Raw genomic sequence first — 14,405 nt, forward strand, 5'->3', positions numbered from 1 at the left:
TTATTCTTAGTATTTCACATGATTTTGTGTTTTATTTATATCTAATGATTTTTTGTTTTGATTTTAGTTTAGTTAAGTTATTTTTCAGTGCATTAAAGAATTAAAACATGATTTTAAGATTTTAGTGAGAATACACAATTTTATAAACATTGCCCTAGTAATATACAATGTACACATGTAAAAGATATATACGTGTTATGTTTGTACACATGTACATATATAATCATGTTGTTTAATTCACGTAAACCACACTTCCTTGTCTTTATATTTACAAAGACAAACATTATGTACATGCGTACACTAACATTATGTGCACATGTACATGTGTACACTAACATTACATACATATCTACGTGGTCATCCAATGTACCCTTGTACAGGAACATGTGTACACTAATATTATGTACACATCCACGTGGTCATCAATTATTTTTTTTTAATGAGTGGCAATTTTGTAATAACTTTATCTTCTTCCTATTAGGGTTTTCTGTGTTTCCTGCAAATATAACTCACAGCCGCCATTGATTTTTATCATGCAATTTTCATTTTTTTTTTGTGTTTTACCTCTAGAACTTACACATATTATATAGATTAATAGATTAGAACCCAAAACCAAGAAAAACCATATAAAAATTAGTTTCTCCGATAGCTCTCCTATCACATCTTCTATCTCTGTTGTTTCATCCTCCAACCTAAAAAAAATTATAAGCAACTATTCTCTGAAGATTCAAATTCCTCCAACAAAAGTTAGGATTTTAAAATACATATTTTTCATACGTCTGGTAACTTCTAAAGTCTCTTTCATTAGATCCACTCAGTCATTTTAAAATTCAAAAACGTAACCAGAAGACTAAAAACCCTTTTCCAATTTTACCCCACCAATTACACCTTTTTGAGGGATAAGTTAAGACATTTCACTCAGAAACTGTCCAAGTAGCAATAACTGTCTTATTGTGAAATTGAAACTCGTAAACTGCCCTGCAGTGCAGTGTAAATCACTCTTTTTTTGATAATTCAACTTTTTTTTAACTCTCAGAAATCGTATTATTTGAACCAACCAAACCACCATCACAAATGCCATTATGAAGTTGATTGTTTGTGATTTTTGAAATAGTTTTTGATTTTCTAAAAACTATTTTTTTATCCAATCAAAATTTTAGAAAAGTAGATTCCCCAAATTTTAGGGAAATGGTTCTTTCATTGTTTTACTTCCTAACAAATAAAAGCTAAAATCCATGTTTTAGTGATTTTTCCCTACGGCAAGAATGATTTTTTTTATTCTTTTTATTTTCCCAAACATTATTAACTTCTTTTTTAAAAAAACATATTTACAAAAAATTATTGGAATTTTTTTTAAGTAAGTTAATTTTATAATTTTTAAATATTATTTTGTATTATAAATTTAATTAATTTTTTTACTAACATATTTAAATCACATCAACAGTTTATAAAACAAACAAGAACTCTCAAACAAGAAATTTCTCTACAAATCAAGATATTGGAGTTTATAGAGAAATTCCTTAAAATAAATGTGTGTTTTAAGTTATAATGTTTTGTATTATTATTTTTTTTTCATAGTAAGTAAAATTTATTATTAATTTTCATTTCAACTTCAACAAAAATAATTAATAAAATATATGTAAAATTTAAAACTGAAAAATCATCATTCAAGTTTTTCTAAAAACTAAAACTATAGCAAAATCAAAATTCAAAAATCAAAAATTTATAATAAATATTTATTGATTTCTTAAAACAAAACCAAAACCAAAATAAAAGTTTTCATGTTTTTTGTCAAAACTTGGGGATGGTAATATTTGCATCTATATAGATTTACGATAGTTTTATTTTGTATTTACAGTTTTTGTTTTGAAAAAAAATTATTAAATAAGTTTATGTGTATTTTGATGATAATATTTTATATTTATTATTTTTAGATTAAAGTGATAATAATATTTTTATTTTTACATTTTAAAATCAAAAACTAAAAACCAAAATCTGAAACAACCAATCATGATTTTCAATTATTGCAAAATCAAATACCAAAAACTAAAAACCAAAATCTAAAATCTAAAATCTAAAATTTAAAATCTAAAAACCAAAATCCTTAGTTTTTGGTTTTTGTTTCTTCAAAATCTATTTTTTATCCAATCAAGATTTTCAAAAAATGGATTCACTAAACTATAGGGAAACTTTTTTTTTAAAATAACTGTTTTACTGACACAAAAACCAAAAACAACTTTTCATGGGTTTTTTACTATTTACGGTGGTTTTCAGTTTTTTTCCTTTTTCTGTATTTTCCCATTAATATAGGAAAAGTAAATAAAAATGCTAATTACTTAAAAATAAGATTCAAATCTGTGTTTTATTGTGACAGTGTGTCTAGTATATTCATAGGCTGTCAAGAATTGTTTTTTTGAAATAATTAGTATATACGCTTTTGGTGAAAATAGTATATACATAAGCATCAATTTTATATCTATTCTAATTGAATTTACTACTGTGTGAATGATATTCTACCTAATGAAATCAATCTTTTTATAACAAATTGATCTTCATAATTTTTTTTTGCTTTACTATAGTGAACTACACAATAAATCATATACAATTTTAAAATTATCAATAAAAAAATTCAATAATTCAAATTTAGCTATTAAAATAATATGTAAATATTACTATAAATAAATTTTGTATTATTTAGAAAATTAGTTTTCATCATTTTACTATATAAATTATAAGACTTTATAACCAATATAATACTTAGTATATAAGAACATTTTTAAAAAACTTGTCAATAAAATAAAAATAATTATTAAAACTTGTTTTATGTAAAGTTAAGTCAAGTACTTAAAAATAATAGACAACTTATAAAATTAAATAAATTACAATTCAATTAGAGAAAAAAAAATATTCAGAAAAAATTAAAATTAAAAAAAAACAAATGTCAAAATCCAAAAATCAGAATCTAAAATCACCATTCATGTTTTTGAAAAAGCTAAAAGCTACTACAAAATCAAAAACCAAAGCTAAAAACTAAAATCCAAAAACTAGAAATTAAAAGCCAAAAAGGCAAAAACCAAAAACCAAAATCTAAAATCTAAGTAAACAATCATCATCTAAAAACTAAAATCCAAAAACCATTGAAACAATCATCACCATATGTCTAAATCTTAAACACCAAAAAACAAAAACAGACCAAACACCAAAACAAAACAAAAAATGTAAAAATAAAGCATAGAACTCTTCATTGCCGCGAGAGTAAGACCAATCCATAAGTGGTCTGAGAACTCATCGCATATGTTTATTTGCTTCAACCAGTCCAATGAAGAGTTCTAGCTTTATATTTACATTTTGGGACCAAACCCCCGGTCCTAAAAATTAATCTAATTTTATCCTGCTATTTTATAGACCCGTTTGGACTGTCATTTTTGGACTGGTTGAAGCAAACAAACATATGCGATGAGTTCTCAGGTCTGGACCGCAGGTTTGAAGAAATGGACTGCGAGTTTGGCCCCAAAAAAACTTACTTCGAGACGGGTTTGGACTGTCATTTCTGGGACCCATAAAATAGCAGGGCTTGATGGCAGATACTAACTGGATTTTCCAAATGCGGATTGGGCTTTGGCAGTAGTGCGGGACACGCGTAAGACCGCAACAGTAATGTAAGCTTTCGTCTCTTTACTTGCTCAGAGAGAAAGAGAAGTGGGAAATGGCGATTCGGGAGGCGATCCATGACCGGAGCCACTACCGCTACCGGAGCTTCTCTGCTTCTGCGATCCACCACCAAAGCTTTTCTTCTTCTTCGAGCCACTACCGGAGCTTCTCTTCTTCTTTGATCCACCGCCAGAGCTTCTCTTTTTCTTCAAGCTGCATGCATGTTCGTCTTCTTCTCCTCTTCACCGAACAGGTACAAAACTCATCTTCTTTCTTTCCTTTTGAATCAAAAGTTAGGATTAATTCTTCCCCAGCTTTAATTATATATTGTTGATTATATGCTCTGTAACTTGAGGAACATACACTGGTACCTCATCTCCATAGCGACACTCTTTGCAATTTTTAAGGACACTTATTTGCCAAAGCTGAAATTCCTTCCAAACTCCATTAATTGGATGCCATCAAAGTTTTCCTTAACTCTGATCCCTGGTATCTAAAAGATGGACAGGCCTTAAGACACATGCAACTCCAATCAGATACACAACTCCATTAATTGAACAATCTTTGCAATTTTTTTTTGTTCAAAGTTACACACACAATACATTGTAAAAAGAAGTCTTAGTTTTTGAATAAATGTAACATTCATTCTTTTTTTTCAAAGTTACACAGCACAATATAAAAAGAAGCCTTTTGGTTTTTGAATAAATTTAACACACATTCAAAAAAAAAAGTAAAATTCTTACATGTGAGGGGCTGTAGTTTACTAGGTTTCAGTTAGAGAATCTATAACTATAAAGTTGAAGTATCTGTTTTTTTAGGCTGTCCACGTCACTCTGGAGAGGGGGGCTTTATTACTGTTGGACCCGAATGTGACCCTCAGGTGAGGTACCGATAAGCGTGAGCTAGCATGTGGGTTGCGATAAGCCCATCATAACAAAGGGAGCTGAAAGCCGAGCTGACGACTGGACCTGGGAGACATCATAGCAGAGGTCACGACAGAAAGTGAGCTAACACCTTAAGAGACTCGGTCAAGAGGAGCCTAAAGCGAGTTCCGTAATTGAAGCCGAATATCTCGGAGAACAGTTGAAGGGTTGCCAACGAAACCTAGACTATATAAAGACGGAGAAGATAAAAGACAAGCCATCTCTTTTCCATATATCAACTTTTGTACTAGATTAAAAGCATTACGTATTCTTTAGCAATCATCTCAAGATACATTCCTTTGTATTCATCATCTTTCAACTCATCAATAAAATCATATTCATTCTTCAAGTTTATTTACGGGATTCAGCCCACGATTCTCATTCATCTCTCTTGACCTAACCTAAATCTAAGAAGTGAAACCTTGTCTCTCACAATTGGCGCCGTCTGTGGGGACAAATAATCGAATCCCTTTCTCTAAAGCTTAAAGGATGAATCCATTAGACGGAACGAATCCATCTAACCCCGATCAATCGAACCAGAGCAATAGCTCACCGAATCGCACTGCTCCGGGGGCAAATAACCCGAGAGCCTCCGGAGGGACCAACTCTGGGTCCTCAGCCCTCAATAACCCATCGCATCAATCCGCTCCGAACCAAACGGAAGATCAGCTTTCTGAGATCCGTCGGATGATGCTCCAGTTAGTGGACAAAGCTCAAGAGACCGAGCGAACGGTGCAACAGTTAGCCGAACGGCAGCAACAGTTCGAAGAGATAACCAGATCTCAATCCGCAACGACCCAACCGTCCGTCCACCAGGGAAGAGGAGTCACTTTCCATGAACGGTTAGCTGACCCTTCCTTCCCTAGAGAGCGCCTGAACTTCTCCCCTGATAGCCCAGGTGCAGAAGGGCAGGAACCTGCTTTCCAAACGCCTCGCGCTAGGACAGCTCCTGCGTTTACCCCTCCTATCACCAGCACCATGGGGAGCAATGTAGCTACAACTAGCTCCATGCCTGATCGAAACACCGGTGGGAGCACCCGTTTGCCTCCACCGCCACCTCCTTCCGGGTCTGGAGCAGGAACCAACATACCGTCCGGGGCCAGAACATCAGCTTCAGTGTTTCAAGCTAGGGTTTCAACCCCAAGCACAGACGAATACCAAAGGACGGATGCTGATCCTGCAGCTCTCCGCACTAACCTCGCTCGGAGCCTAAGGACCAATGAGCGACCTATTTCGCCAGCTAGCTGGGAAGACGACCGAGCTCGGTCTCACCAGGAACCTGCTCGCCGAGTATCTGATAATGACCCAAATGTCCTTCCCTTCGAGGGACCTGACGCAATTCGCAGGTACATGGAGCGAACCCACGCAGCTCTCCAGAAATTGGGAGCTCAAGTTCACAAGGTAACGAGCTCAGCTCCCGAAATCGAGAGCTTAATTGAGGAGACTCGTGGAACTCCGTTCACCGATAGAATTGCCAACTCTTACATAAGAGATACTCGAAAAATTAAGATTCCTGAATACGATGGGAACGCAGACCCAAAGGCCTATTTAAGAGCCTTCCGATTAGCTATCGTTAAAGCTCACTTCACAAAGGAAGAGTGTGATGCAGGATATTGCAGAACATTTGCCGAAAACCTGATCGGAACAGCTCTCGAATGGTTCTCCAGCCTCGAGCCGAACTCTATAGACAGTTTCGATCAATTGGCTAACGCCTTTATGAAGCAATATTCAACTCACATCCTGAAACAAGCGTCTGAGGCTGACCTCTGGAAGATCAGACAAGGACTGGGAGACTCACTGCGAGTCTACATCGAAAAGTTCAGAGCAGTAAGAACTAAACTCTCGAATCCCAACGATCAGGTAGCCATTGAGGCTCTTAGGAGAGGTCTCTGGTATAAATCAGGTTTCTTCTCGGAGCTAACGCTAAATCCCCCTCCAACTATCGATGACGCCCTCCATAAGGCCTCTAGATACATTACCTTGGAGGAGGAAATGGCAGCATTAGATAAGCTCCACAGAAAACCCCAGAGTCACCCGAAAGGCGAAGCCTCCGATGGAAAGGGACCTCACAAAAGAGGTAGCTCCCGAAATAATCAGACCCAGGGAGAACATTCTTACGTAGTCGAGGAAGACAAGGAAGAAAAACCTGTCGCCGCGACAGCTAAAGCCCCCTGGTCCAAAGGTTATGACGAGAGCAAACATTGCTCTTACCACGATCGAAAGGGACATTCAACCGAAGAATGTTGGGACCTCCAACGACAACTGGCTGCTAAATTCGCAGCCGGAGAAATAAAAGATGTGGACCTCAAAAAGCCACAACCTTATCAGAAGAGAGGTCCCAGAGATAGCTCTCCAAAACGCGAGAGGTCACCTGAAAAAGAAACAGACTCACCACCCCCAGCTCCCAAAAAGAGAGTCGATATGATCCTTGGAAAGTTTCCACAAGGAAAAAGCCTACAAATCGAGGCCCTCTTGAGTAAACCACCTCCCCAATCGAGCCCTGGCTCAAGGATCGATTACATCCTTGGAGGGTCCGATGTGTGTCAAGACTCCGTTAACTCTATTAAAAGTCACGTACGGAAAGCTGTGTCAAACACTCAGTCCAAACCGACCAAGCCTGAGTCTAACACTAAGATCTCTTTCTGGGAGAGTGAGACATTAGACCTCGATAGACCTCATGACGATGCCCTTGTCATAACATTAAATATAGCAGGGTACGAGGTACCTAAGCTCATGATCGACACCGGAAGCTCCGTCGATCTTATTTTCTACAACGCACTAAAGGGAATGGAAATAGACGACTACGAAATTGTCGACCAGAAATCCAACCTCGTAGGTTTCTCAGGTGAAACAGCCACCTCATTGGGAACAATTAAGCTCCCAATTATAGCTGGCGGAGTCATGAAAATGACCAACTTCATAGTTGTCGACAAACCATCCCCTTTCCACGCAATCCTCGGAAGGCCTTGGATTCATAAGATGAAAGCAGTAGCTTCAACTTATCACCAATGCGTGAAATTTCCAACAACCAACGGAATAGCTACCATACACGGTAGCCAAAAGATTTCAAGGATCTGTTACCTGGGAGGATTCGAGATCATAAAAGAATCCCCCCAATAGCAATTACAGATCCAGGAGAGTCGCGAAATGCAACGAAATATCCGAGGTCCCCCTAAGAACCTCACCGAAAAAGTTAGCATCGACGACTCAAATCCTGAGAAACAGGTGAGCATCGGATCCGAGCTACCTCTCGAAACCAAAAAGGAGCTCGTCGAATTCCTAAAACAGAATATCAAAACCTTTGCATGGACCACCAGCGACATGAAAGGCATAGATGCAAATGTCACCACTCATAAGCTCAATGTAGACCCTACTTTTAAACCGATCAAACAGAAACGTCGTAAGCTAGGTCTAGAAAAAGCCCAAGCTGTCAACGACGAGGTCGATCGACTAACAAAGGCCGGGTCCATCCGAGAGGTACAATACCCCGATTGGCTAGCTAACCCAGTGGTAGTAAAAAAGAAGAATGGGAAATGGAGAATCTGTGTAGACTTCACCGATTTAAACAAAGCCTGTCCTAAGGACAGCTTCCCGTTACCTCATATCGATCGTTTGGTCGAAGCAACGGCTGGACACCAGCTCTTGTCCTTTATGGATGCCTTTTCAGGATATAACCAGATTATGATGGATCCTGAGGATCAAGAGAAAACCGCATTCATAACTGAACGAGGAACCTATTGTTACAAGGTCATGCCGTTTGGTTTGAAAAACGCGGGAGCTACCTATCAAAGGTTAGTAAATAAAATGTTCGCTGGACAACTCGGAAAAACCATGGAAGTCTACATCGACGACATGTTAGTCAAATCCTCAAAGGGGGAGGACCACATCTCCCATCTAAGAGAATGTTTCGAAATCCTCAACAAATACGACATGAAGCTAAACCCAGCTAAGTGTACCTTCGGAGTACCTTCCGGCGAATTCCTAGGTTACCTCGTAACCGAAAGAGGCATCGAAGCCAACCCGAAACAAATAGCGACATTCCTGGAAATGCCATCACCTAAAACGACCAGAGAGGTACAAAGATTGACCGGACGGATCGCAGCACTAAATCGATTCATCTCCAGGTCCACCGATAAATGCCTTCCATTCTATAAACTTCTGAAAAATAATAAGAAGTTCTTATGGGATGAAAAGTGCGAAGAAGCCTTCAAACAGCTGAAGGCTTACCTCTCGGAACCTCCGATACTATCCAAACCTGTAGTAGGAGAACCACTGTACCTGTACCTCGCCGTGTCGGCAGCTGCAGTCAGCGGAGTGCTAGTACGAGAGGAACAAAACGAACAGAGACCTGTCTATTATACTAGCAAAAGCTTAATAGACGCCGAGACGAGATATCCCACCATGGAAAAACTAGCCCTAGCAGTCGTGACAGCTGCCAGGAAGCTGCGACCTTATTTCCAATCGCACTCGATCATCGTAATGACCTCACAACCATTACGGACGATTCTGCATAGCCCTAGCCAATCCGGACGATTAGCAAAATGGGCTATAGAGCTCAGCGAGTACGACATCGAGTACAGACCCCGAGCAGCAGCAAAAGCTCAGGTCCTCGCCGATTTCGTTATTGAGCTAGCATCCGAACATCTAGACCAGGAAACAGAGGTTCCGAAATGGAGCCTATACGTGGACGGAGCCTCGTCAAGGCAAGGCTCCGGTGTCGGTTTAAGACTAACCTCCTCAGCCGGAGAAACCATCGAACAATCCTATAGACTTGGATTTAACGCTTCCAACAACGAGGCCGAGTACGAAGCACTAATCGCTGGATTAAAGCTCGCCCTGAGCCTCGGAATTCGGGAGCTAAACGCCTACAGCGACTCGCAGCTGGTAGCTAGCCAGTTTCACGGGGAATACGAAACAAGGGACGAAAGAATGGGGGCATACCTCGAGGTCGTCCTAAACCTCACAAAGCAGTTTGACAAGTTCGAGCTAACGAGGATCCCACGAGGGGAGAACTCCTCAGCAGACGCGCTCGCCGCATTAGCTTCCACATCCGACCCTCTCGTAAAACGAATTATACCCGTGGAAGGAATCGAGAAGCCAAGTATCGACATAGCTACCAAGGCTGAGATGGATAGCAAACCAAAGGAAAAAATAGAGGATAACAGCCTCCCGACGGTAGCTACCCAAGTTTTCACGACATTCTGGTTCCCGAAAACTAGAACACGCAGCTTTAGAAAGCACACCTCCAGGAAAGCAACCCAGAACCCGGAAAACAACGACAAAAGTGAAGGTACTCACCGAAGTTCAGACTCCCTAGAGCCTAACTCTACGAGTACCTCCGGGGGCACCATCCAGACCTCGGAGCCACTTGTCTATAAAGTCCAAACAAGAAGCCGCACCGCTCTTAAAAACGCATCTAGGAACGCTACACAAACCACAGGGGATAACGAGGAAATTGGAGATATTCCTCAGAACCCAGAACCTACTCCAACGAATATCTCCGGGGGCACCACGGCACCAGGTCCCGAACAGGAATCTCCCTCCTCTCTTCACAACAAAGTTGTAGGGAGAGAAGACTGGAGAATACCGATCATGGATTACATCCTAGAGGGAAAAATTCCACCCAACAAGTGGGAGGCTCGAAAACTCAAAGCTTTAGCAGCAAGATACTGTATAATCGAGTCAGCCCTCCACAAACGAAGTGTCTCCGGACCTTACCTAAAATGCGTTCACGGCCTAGTAGCTATGAAACTCATGAAGGAAATGCACGACGGTTCCTGTGGAAACCATTCCGGAGGCAGAGCCTTAGCCATCCGAATAAAAAGACAAGGCTACTTCTGGCCTACCATTATCGCAGATTGTGAGGTCTACTCCTCATCGTGCGACAAATGCCAAAGGCATGCACCGATCATACACCAACCAGCGGAAAAGCTGTCTAACATATCAGCTCCCTACCCATTCATGAGGTGGTCTATGGACATTATAGGTCCATTAGTACCTTCAGGGAAAGGAAAGAAGTTACTAAACCTCCTGGTCCTAACCGACTACTTCACGAAATGGATTGAAGCTGAAGCTTTCCAACAAATAAACAGATTCGAGGTCGAAGGATTTGTTTGGAAAAACATCGTATGCAGGCATGGCGTCCCATACGAAATCGTAACCGACAATGGAGGACAGTTCATATCCCACGACTTCAAAAGTTTCTGCGATAAATGGAACATCCGCCTCACCTTCTCATCACCTCGGCGACCTCAAGGGAACGGACAGGCGGAGGCTGCCAACAAATCAGTTTTAGCAAACCTCAAGAAACGCCTAGGAGCCCAAAAGGAGCTTTGGTCGGAAAAACTACCCGAAGTACTATGGGCCTGCCGAACCACCCCACGAAAAGCTACAGAGGAAACTCCCTTCTCCTTAGCTTATGGGATGGAAGCTGTCGTCCCAGCAGAAACCACCGCAGGTAGCCTCAGACGGGAGCTCTGCACCTCAAATCCCGCAGCTAATAACCAGCTCCTGATGGATAGCCTCGACTTGATCGAGGAAAGACGAGACCAAGCCTTGCTTCGCATTCAAAATTATCAGCAAGCAATGGCACGACACTACAATTCCAAAGTAAGGCCCCGACAGTTCGCCGTAGGGGACCTAGTGCTTAGGAAAGTGTTCGAAGGAACAAAGGAACCGGGAGCTGGAAAGTTAGGAACCAACTGGGAAGGACCCTACCGAATTATCCACATAGTACGACCCGGAGTTTACAAACTCCAGAAGGTACGAACCGGGGTACCTGAAATCCGATCGTGGAATGCCACGAACCTCAAAAGATACTATCATTAGGTACCTAAAACCCCTGAACTACGTTTGGCTTGATCCCTTGACTGGGTACGTAGGCAACTCCGTCATGAGTGCAGCCCCAACCTCTTCTCACCAACCTCCTCACCTAAGCCAAAGGGGCAGGTGTTACCAAGAACACTTAGCCTAAAAATAGTTACTGTGTAAATAATCTGAATCATGTATTCTCTGATATCTGATATTAATAAAACGATTGATTCAGTTTCATAAACATCAAAGGTCTTAAAACCCTCCAAGAAAATTTAGGTCCCCCTAAATCGGGACCTAAGCTCAACAATCTCGAATACATTCAGGTCCCTGAAAACCTGAACCTAAGGTCTTAAAATCCTTAATACACCCAAAGGTCTTAAAATCCTTAACATAAACTAAGGTCTTAAAATCCTTAACAATCAGCAAGGTCCTAAAATCCTTAACAATCAACCAGGTCCTAAAATCCTAATCAAAACCAAAAGGTCTTGAAACCCTTATCAAAATCGAAAGGTCTTAAAATCCTAAAGAATCAGGAAAATCCCGAAATTCCTCAATTCCATCCGTTAAACTTCAAAGGCCTCGAAGTCCTTCGAATTAACTCAGGTCCCTATGAATCTAAATCCAGGTTCCTACGAACCTGAACAACCAGGTCCCAGAACCTTTCGAATCGGACTCAGGTCCCCGAGCTAAAATCAAGAACTTCTCTTTAAGGTTATCACGACCGAATATCCATTAAGCTAAATGCTTATCATAAATTAAGACTAAAGGTCCTAATCCGACTCAACGATGACAGCACACAACTCATCTGAGATTCGCAATCACTATGATTAAATGAAACGAGGTTAAGTTCAAAAACTTAAAACAGAAATAATAGCCACGATTTAAACATAAGAAAGGGTTTAAAAGCCTCCCCAGGCTATTGAAATCCAGCAAGTGTTAAGGTTTAAAGGCCTCCTCAGGCACTAAGTCATAATGCATAACGAAACAAAGCCCTTAGGCCGAAGTCTTAAAAACACAAAACATAAAGCTAAAAGAGCCGTAGCTCTCAATCTTCCTTCTCTTCCTGAATCGGATCACCAGCACCGGCAGGAACTCCCTCATCGACCACATTGCCATCACCTCCTATTGCTGCCTCGACTGGAGCTAAGTCAGGAGCCATCAAACCCAAATTAGAGCCATACTCCCCAGAAAAGGATGGATTAAACATGTTAATCTCGAAAGTACCTGAACTCTCCGAGATCTGGGGAAGAGGAAGCTTGCTGACCGAGAAGTCAGAGACTTGAGCCTTCTCATACGCAGTTGTCGCTTCTGGTAATAAGGCCACCAATTGGTTGTACTCCTCTTCAACGCTTTGGATCTTGTTGTTCAGCATATCCTTCAAGAGGTCGGCATTAGCTTGGAGCTCCTGAGCGTACACCAAGGCGTTGACCTCATCTTTCTTCCTAGCAAACTTCTCCTTAACACAGACCAGGATCTTGCCGTAAGCTTCGGCGACTTCTTTCTTCCCTTCCCTGACAGCCAGCTTGACTTCAGCTTCCTTGTTCTTCTGGCTATCCTGGGATGAGGCAATGAGCTCACGTACTTGATGCTCAGCTATCTTTCGAGCAGCCTCCAAATCATTGATCCTCCTGCTCTTCACCTGGATATCGAGCTTTTGACTCTCGATCTCTCCTTGCTGAGCATCGGCCTTCGAGCCTAGCCTCGTCACTTCGGCTTCGAGTTCAGAAATTCGAACCCGGGCTTGGTCAAGATCGGCTTTGGCTGCCTTAACCATCTCGGTAACCTCAGCAAGTTCACCAGCATTGGGGGCAGCACACAGAGCATTCTCAAACCTGAGCTGGGCCCTGTTAACAGCCCCAGCCAACTGCAATAAATCCAAAAAAAAAATATATATCATCGTCTCCAAAGAATGTAAACAAAGAACAGATAGAGATCACGTACCTGACCCATACAGTGGGCAATATCGAGATACTCATCTCGGTTAGTCAGGTCCTTGAGCGCTGGAAGGGGACATCCCACGCTCTTCAGGTGCCTCATTATCGCAGCTAGGCCCCAAGAGTCGTCCAGGATCGACCCAGGCTTCGAATGGGTAAAGCTCCACCCAACAGTCCCTCCTCTAGAGGACGAGGAAGAAGAACGGGTGGGAGCTCCGCCCTGATCGGTCCTGGGCCTCTTGTGTCTCGACGGCTCGACCTCAGAGGTACCCTTCGGAGCCTGGTAGTCAGCCTCCGGCACCTGGACCTCAGGGAGAGGAGCAGCATCCTGAGCTACAACCTCAGTTGGAGTAGTCTCGACAACAGGTTTGGATCCTCCGTCGTCCAAAACTTCCTTCATTGAGATAAGGAACGATCCTCCTTGGTTCCTGTCGCTTCCACGAGAAGCACTGGCAGCTTTAGAGGGGTTACCCCTAGAACGGAATGATGGTCGCAGAGTCATGTCACCTGGCTGAGACTTTTCAGTTCCCGAAGCACTAGCACCAGTTGAGATCGATACAACTGAATCGCCTGCCGAAACTGGAACAATGGAAATCCTTAAGTTTAAAAACTTCAAAGCGATAAAATCATTAAAAAGGTTCGAACAAGAACTTACTCTCAAGGTTCTCAGCAGGAATGGGATCTTGGAAAGAGGCGTTGTAGGTATCTGGGAATCTGGCTGCACTTATTCGAGAAGTGGTGTAGGCTACCCAGGTACAGGGACTCTGCTGCAACTTGCGGTATAGAGCCCTGGTGAGCTTGGTAGAGAGCTTCGGAGGATCTTCGATTTCTGCAAGTAAATCAGAGCAAAAAGGTTACTCGGCCATAAATGAATAAAACGGAAAAAGCATATCCCTAGAATTCCTAACCAGATGGATTAGTCCAAGTGACCCTAAGGTTCCGACCCACAGGAACCGTCGAAGGATCAACTTTAACGTAAAAATACTTCTTCCTCCAGTCATCATCACTACTAGAGAATCTGAAGATAACATGATTGGGACGACTAGGGAGGTAGTAGGTCCCGGTACCACCCTCCTTAGAGGCG

The 14,405-nt window shown here is 41.5% G+C and overlaps 2 protein-coding genes across 3 annotated transcripts; one reads left to right on the plus strand and one right to left on the minus strand.

Annotated features, from left to right (window-relative positions):
• Window positions 1–7,721: 7,721 nt before the first annotated feature.
• Window positions 7,722–12,166, plus strand: LOC125591458. The gene has a single exon (XM_048765728.1). It carries the CDS (start codon window positions 7,722–7,724, stop codon window positions 11,400–11,402), a length of 3,681 nt encoding a protein of 1,226 aa, XP_048621685.1. The 3' UTR covers window positions 11,403–12,166.
• A 77-nt stretch (window positions 12,167–12,243) lies between these two features.
• Window positions 12,244–14,145, minus strand: LOC125591459. 2 transcript variants are annotated; one of them, XM_048765729.1, is made up of 4 exons: window positions 13,977–14,145; window positions 13,329–13,900; window positions 12,612–13,251; window positions 12,244–12,530 (listed from the first exon to the last, which is right to left on the minus strand). In XM_048765729.1, the coding sequence occupies exons 2-4, from the start codon at window positions 13,821–13,823 to the stop codon at window positions 12,433–12,435; spliced, it is 1,233 nt and encodes a 410-aa protein (XP_048621686.1). In that variant the 5' UTR covers window positions 13,824–13,900; window positions 13,977–14,145; the 3' UTR covers window positions 12,244–12,432. The 2 variants fall into 2 exon arrangements, with proteins under 2 accessions (XP_048621686.1, XP_048621687.1); XM_048765730.1 differs by lacking the exon at window positions 13,977–14,145 and having other exon boundaries at window positions 12,244–12,524; window positions 13,329–13,832.
• Window positions 14,146–14,405: the final 260 nt, after the last annotated feature.

Source organism: Brassica napus, chromosome C8, assembly GCF_020379485.1.
Source record: "Brassica napus cultivar Da-Ae chromosome C8, Da-Ae, whole genome shotgun sequence".
NCBI lineage: Eukaryota > Viridiplantae > Streptophyta > Magnoliopsida > Brassicales > Brassicaceae > Brassica > Brassica napus.

What these genes read in the sequence shown, in the direction of transcription:
- LOC125591458 (XM_048765728.1), top strand. Translation starts at nt 7,722, where the DNA reads ATGCAACGAAATATCCGAGGTCCCCCTAAGAACCTCACCGAAAAAGTT.
- LOC125591459 (XM_048765729.1), bottom strand. Translation starts at nt 13,823, where the DNA reads ATGACTCTGCGACCATCATTCCGTTCTAGGGGTAACCCCTCTAAAGCT. An exon ending in TTGCCCACTGTATGGGTCAG is followed by an intron (nt 13,252 to 13,328) that starts GTACGTGATCTC and finishes GATTTATTGCAG; the next exon opens with TTGGCTGGGGCTGTTAACAG. An exon ending in CCAGATCTCGGAGAGTTCAG is followed by an intron (nt 12,531 to 12,611) that starts GTACTTTCGAGA and finishes CTCCTGACTTAG; the next exon opens with CTCCAGTCGAGGCAGCAATA.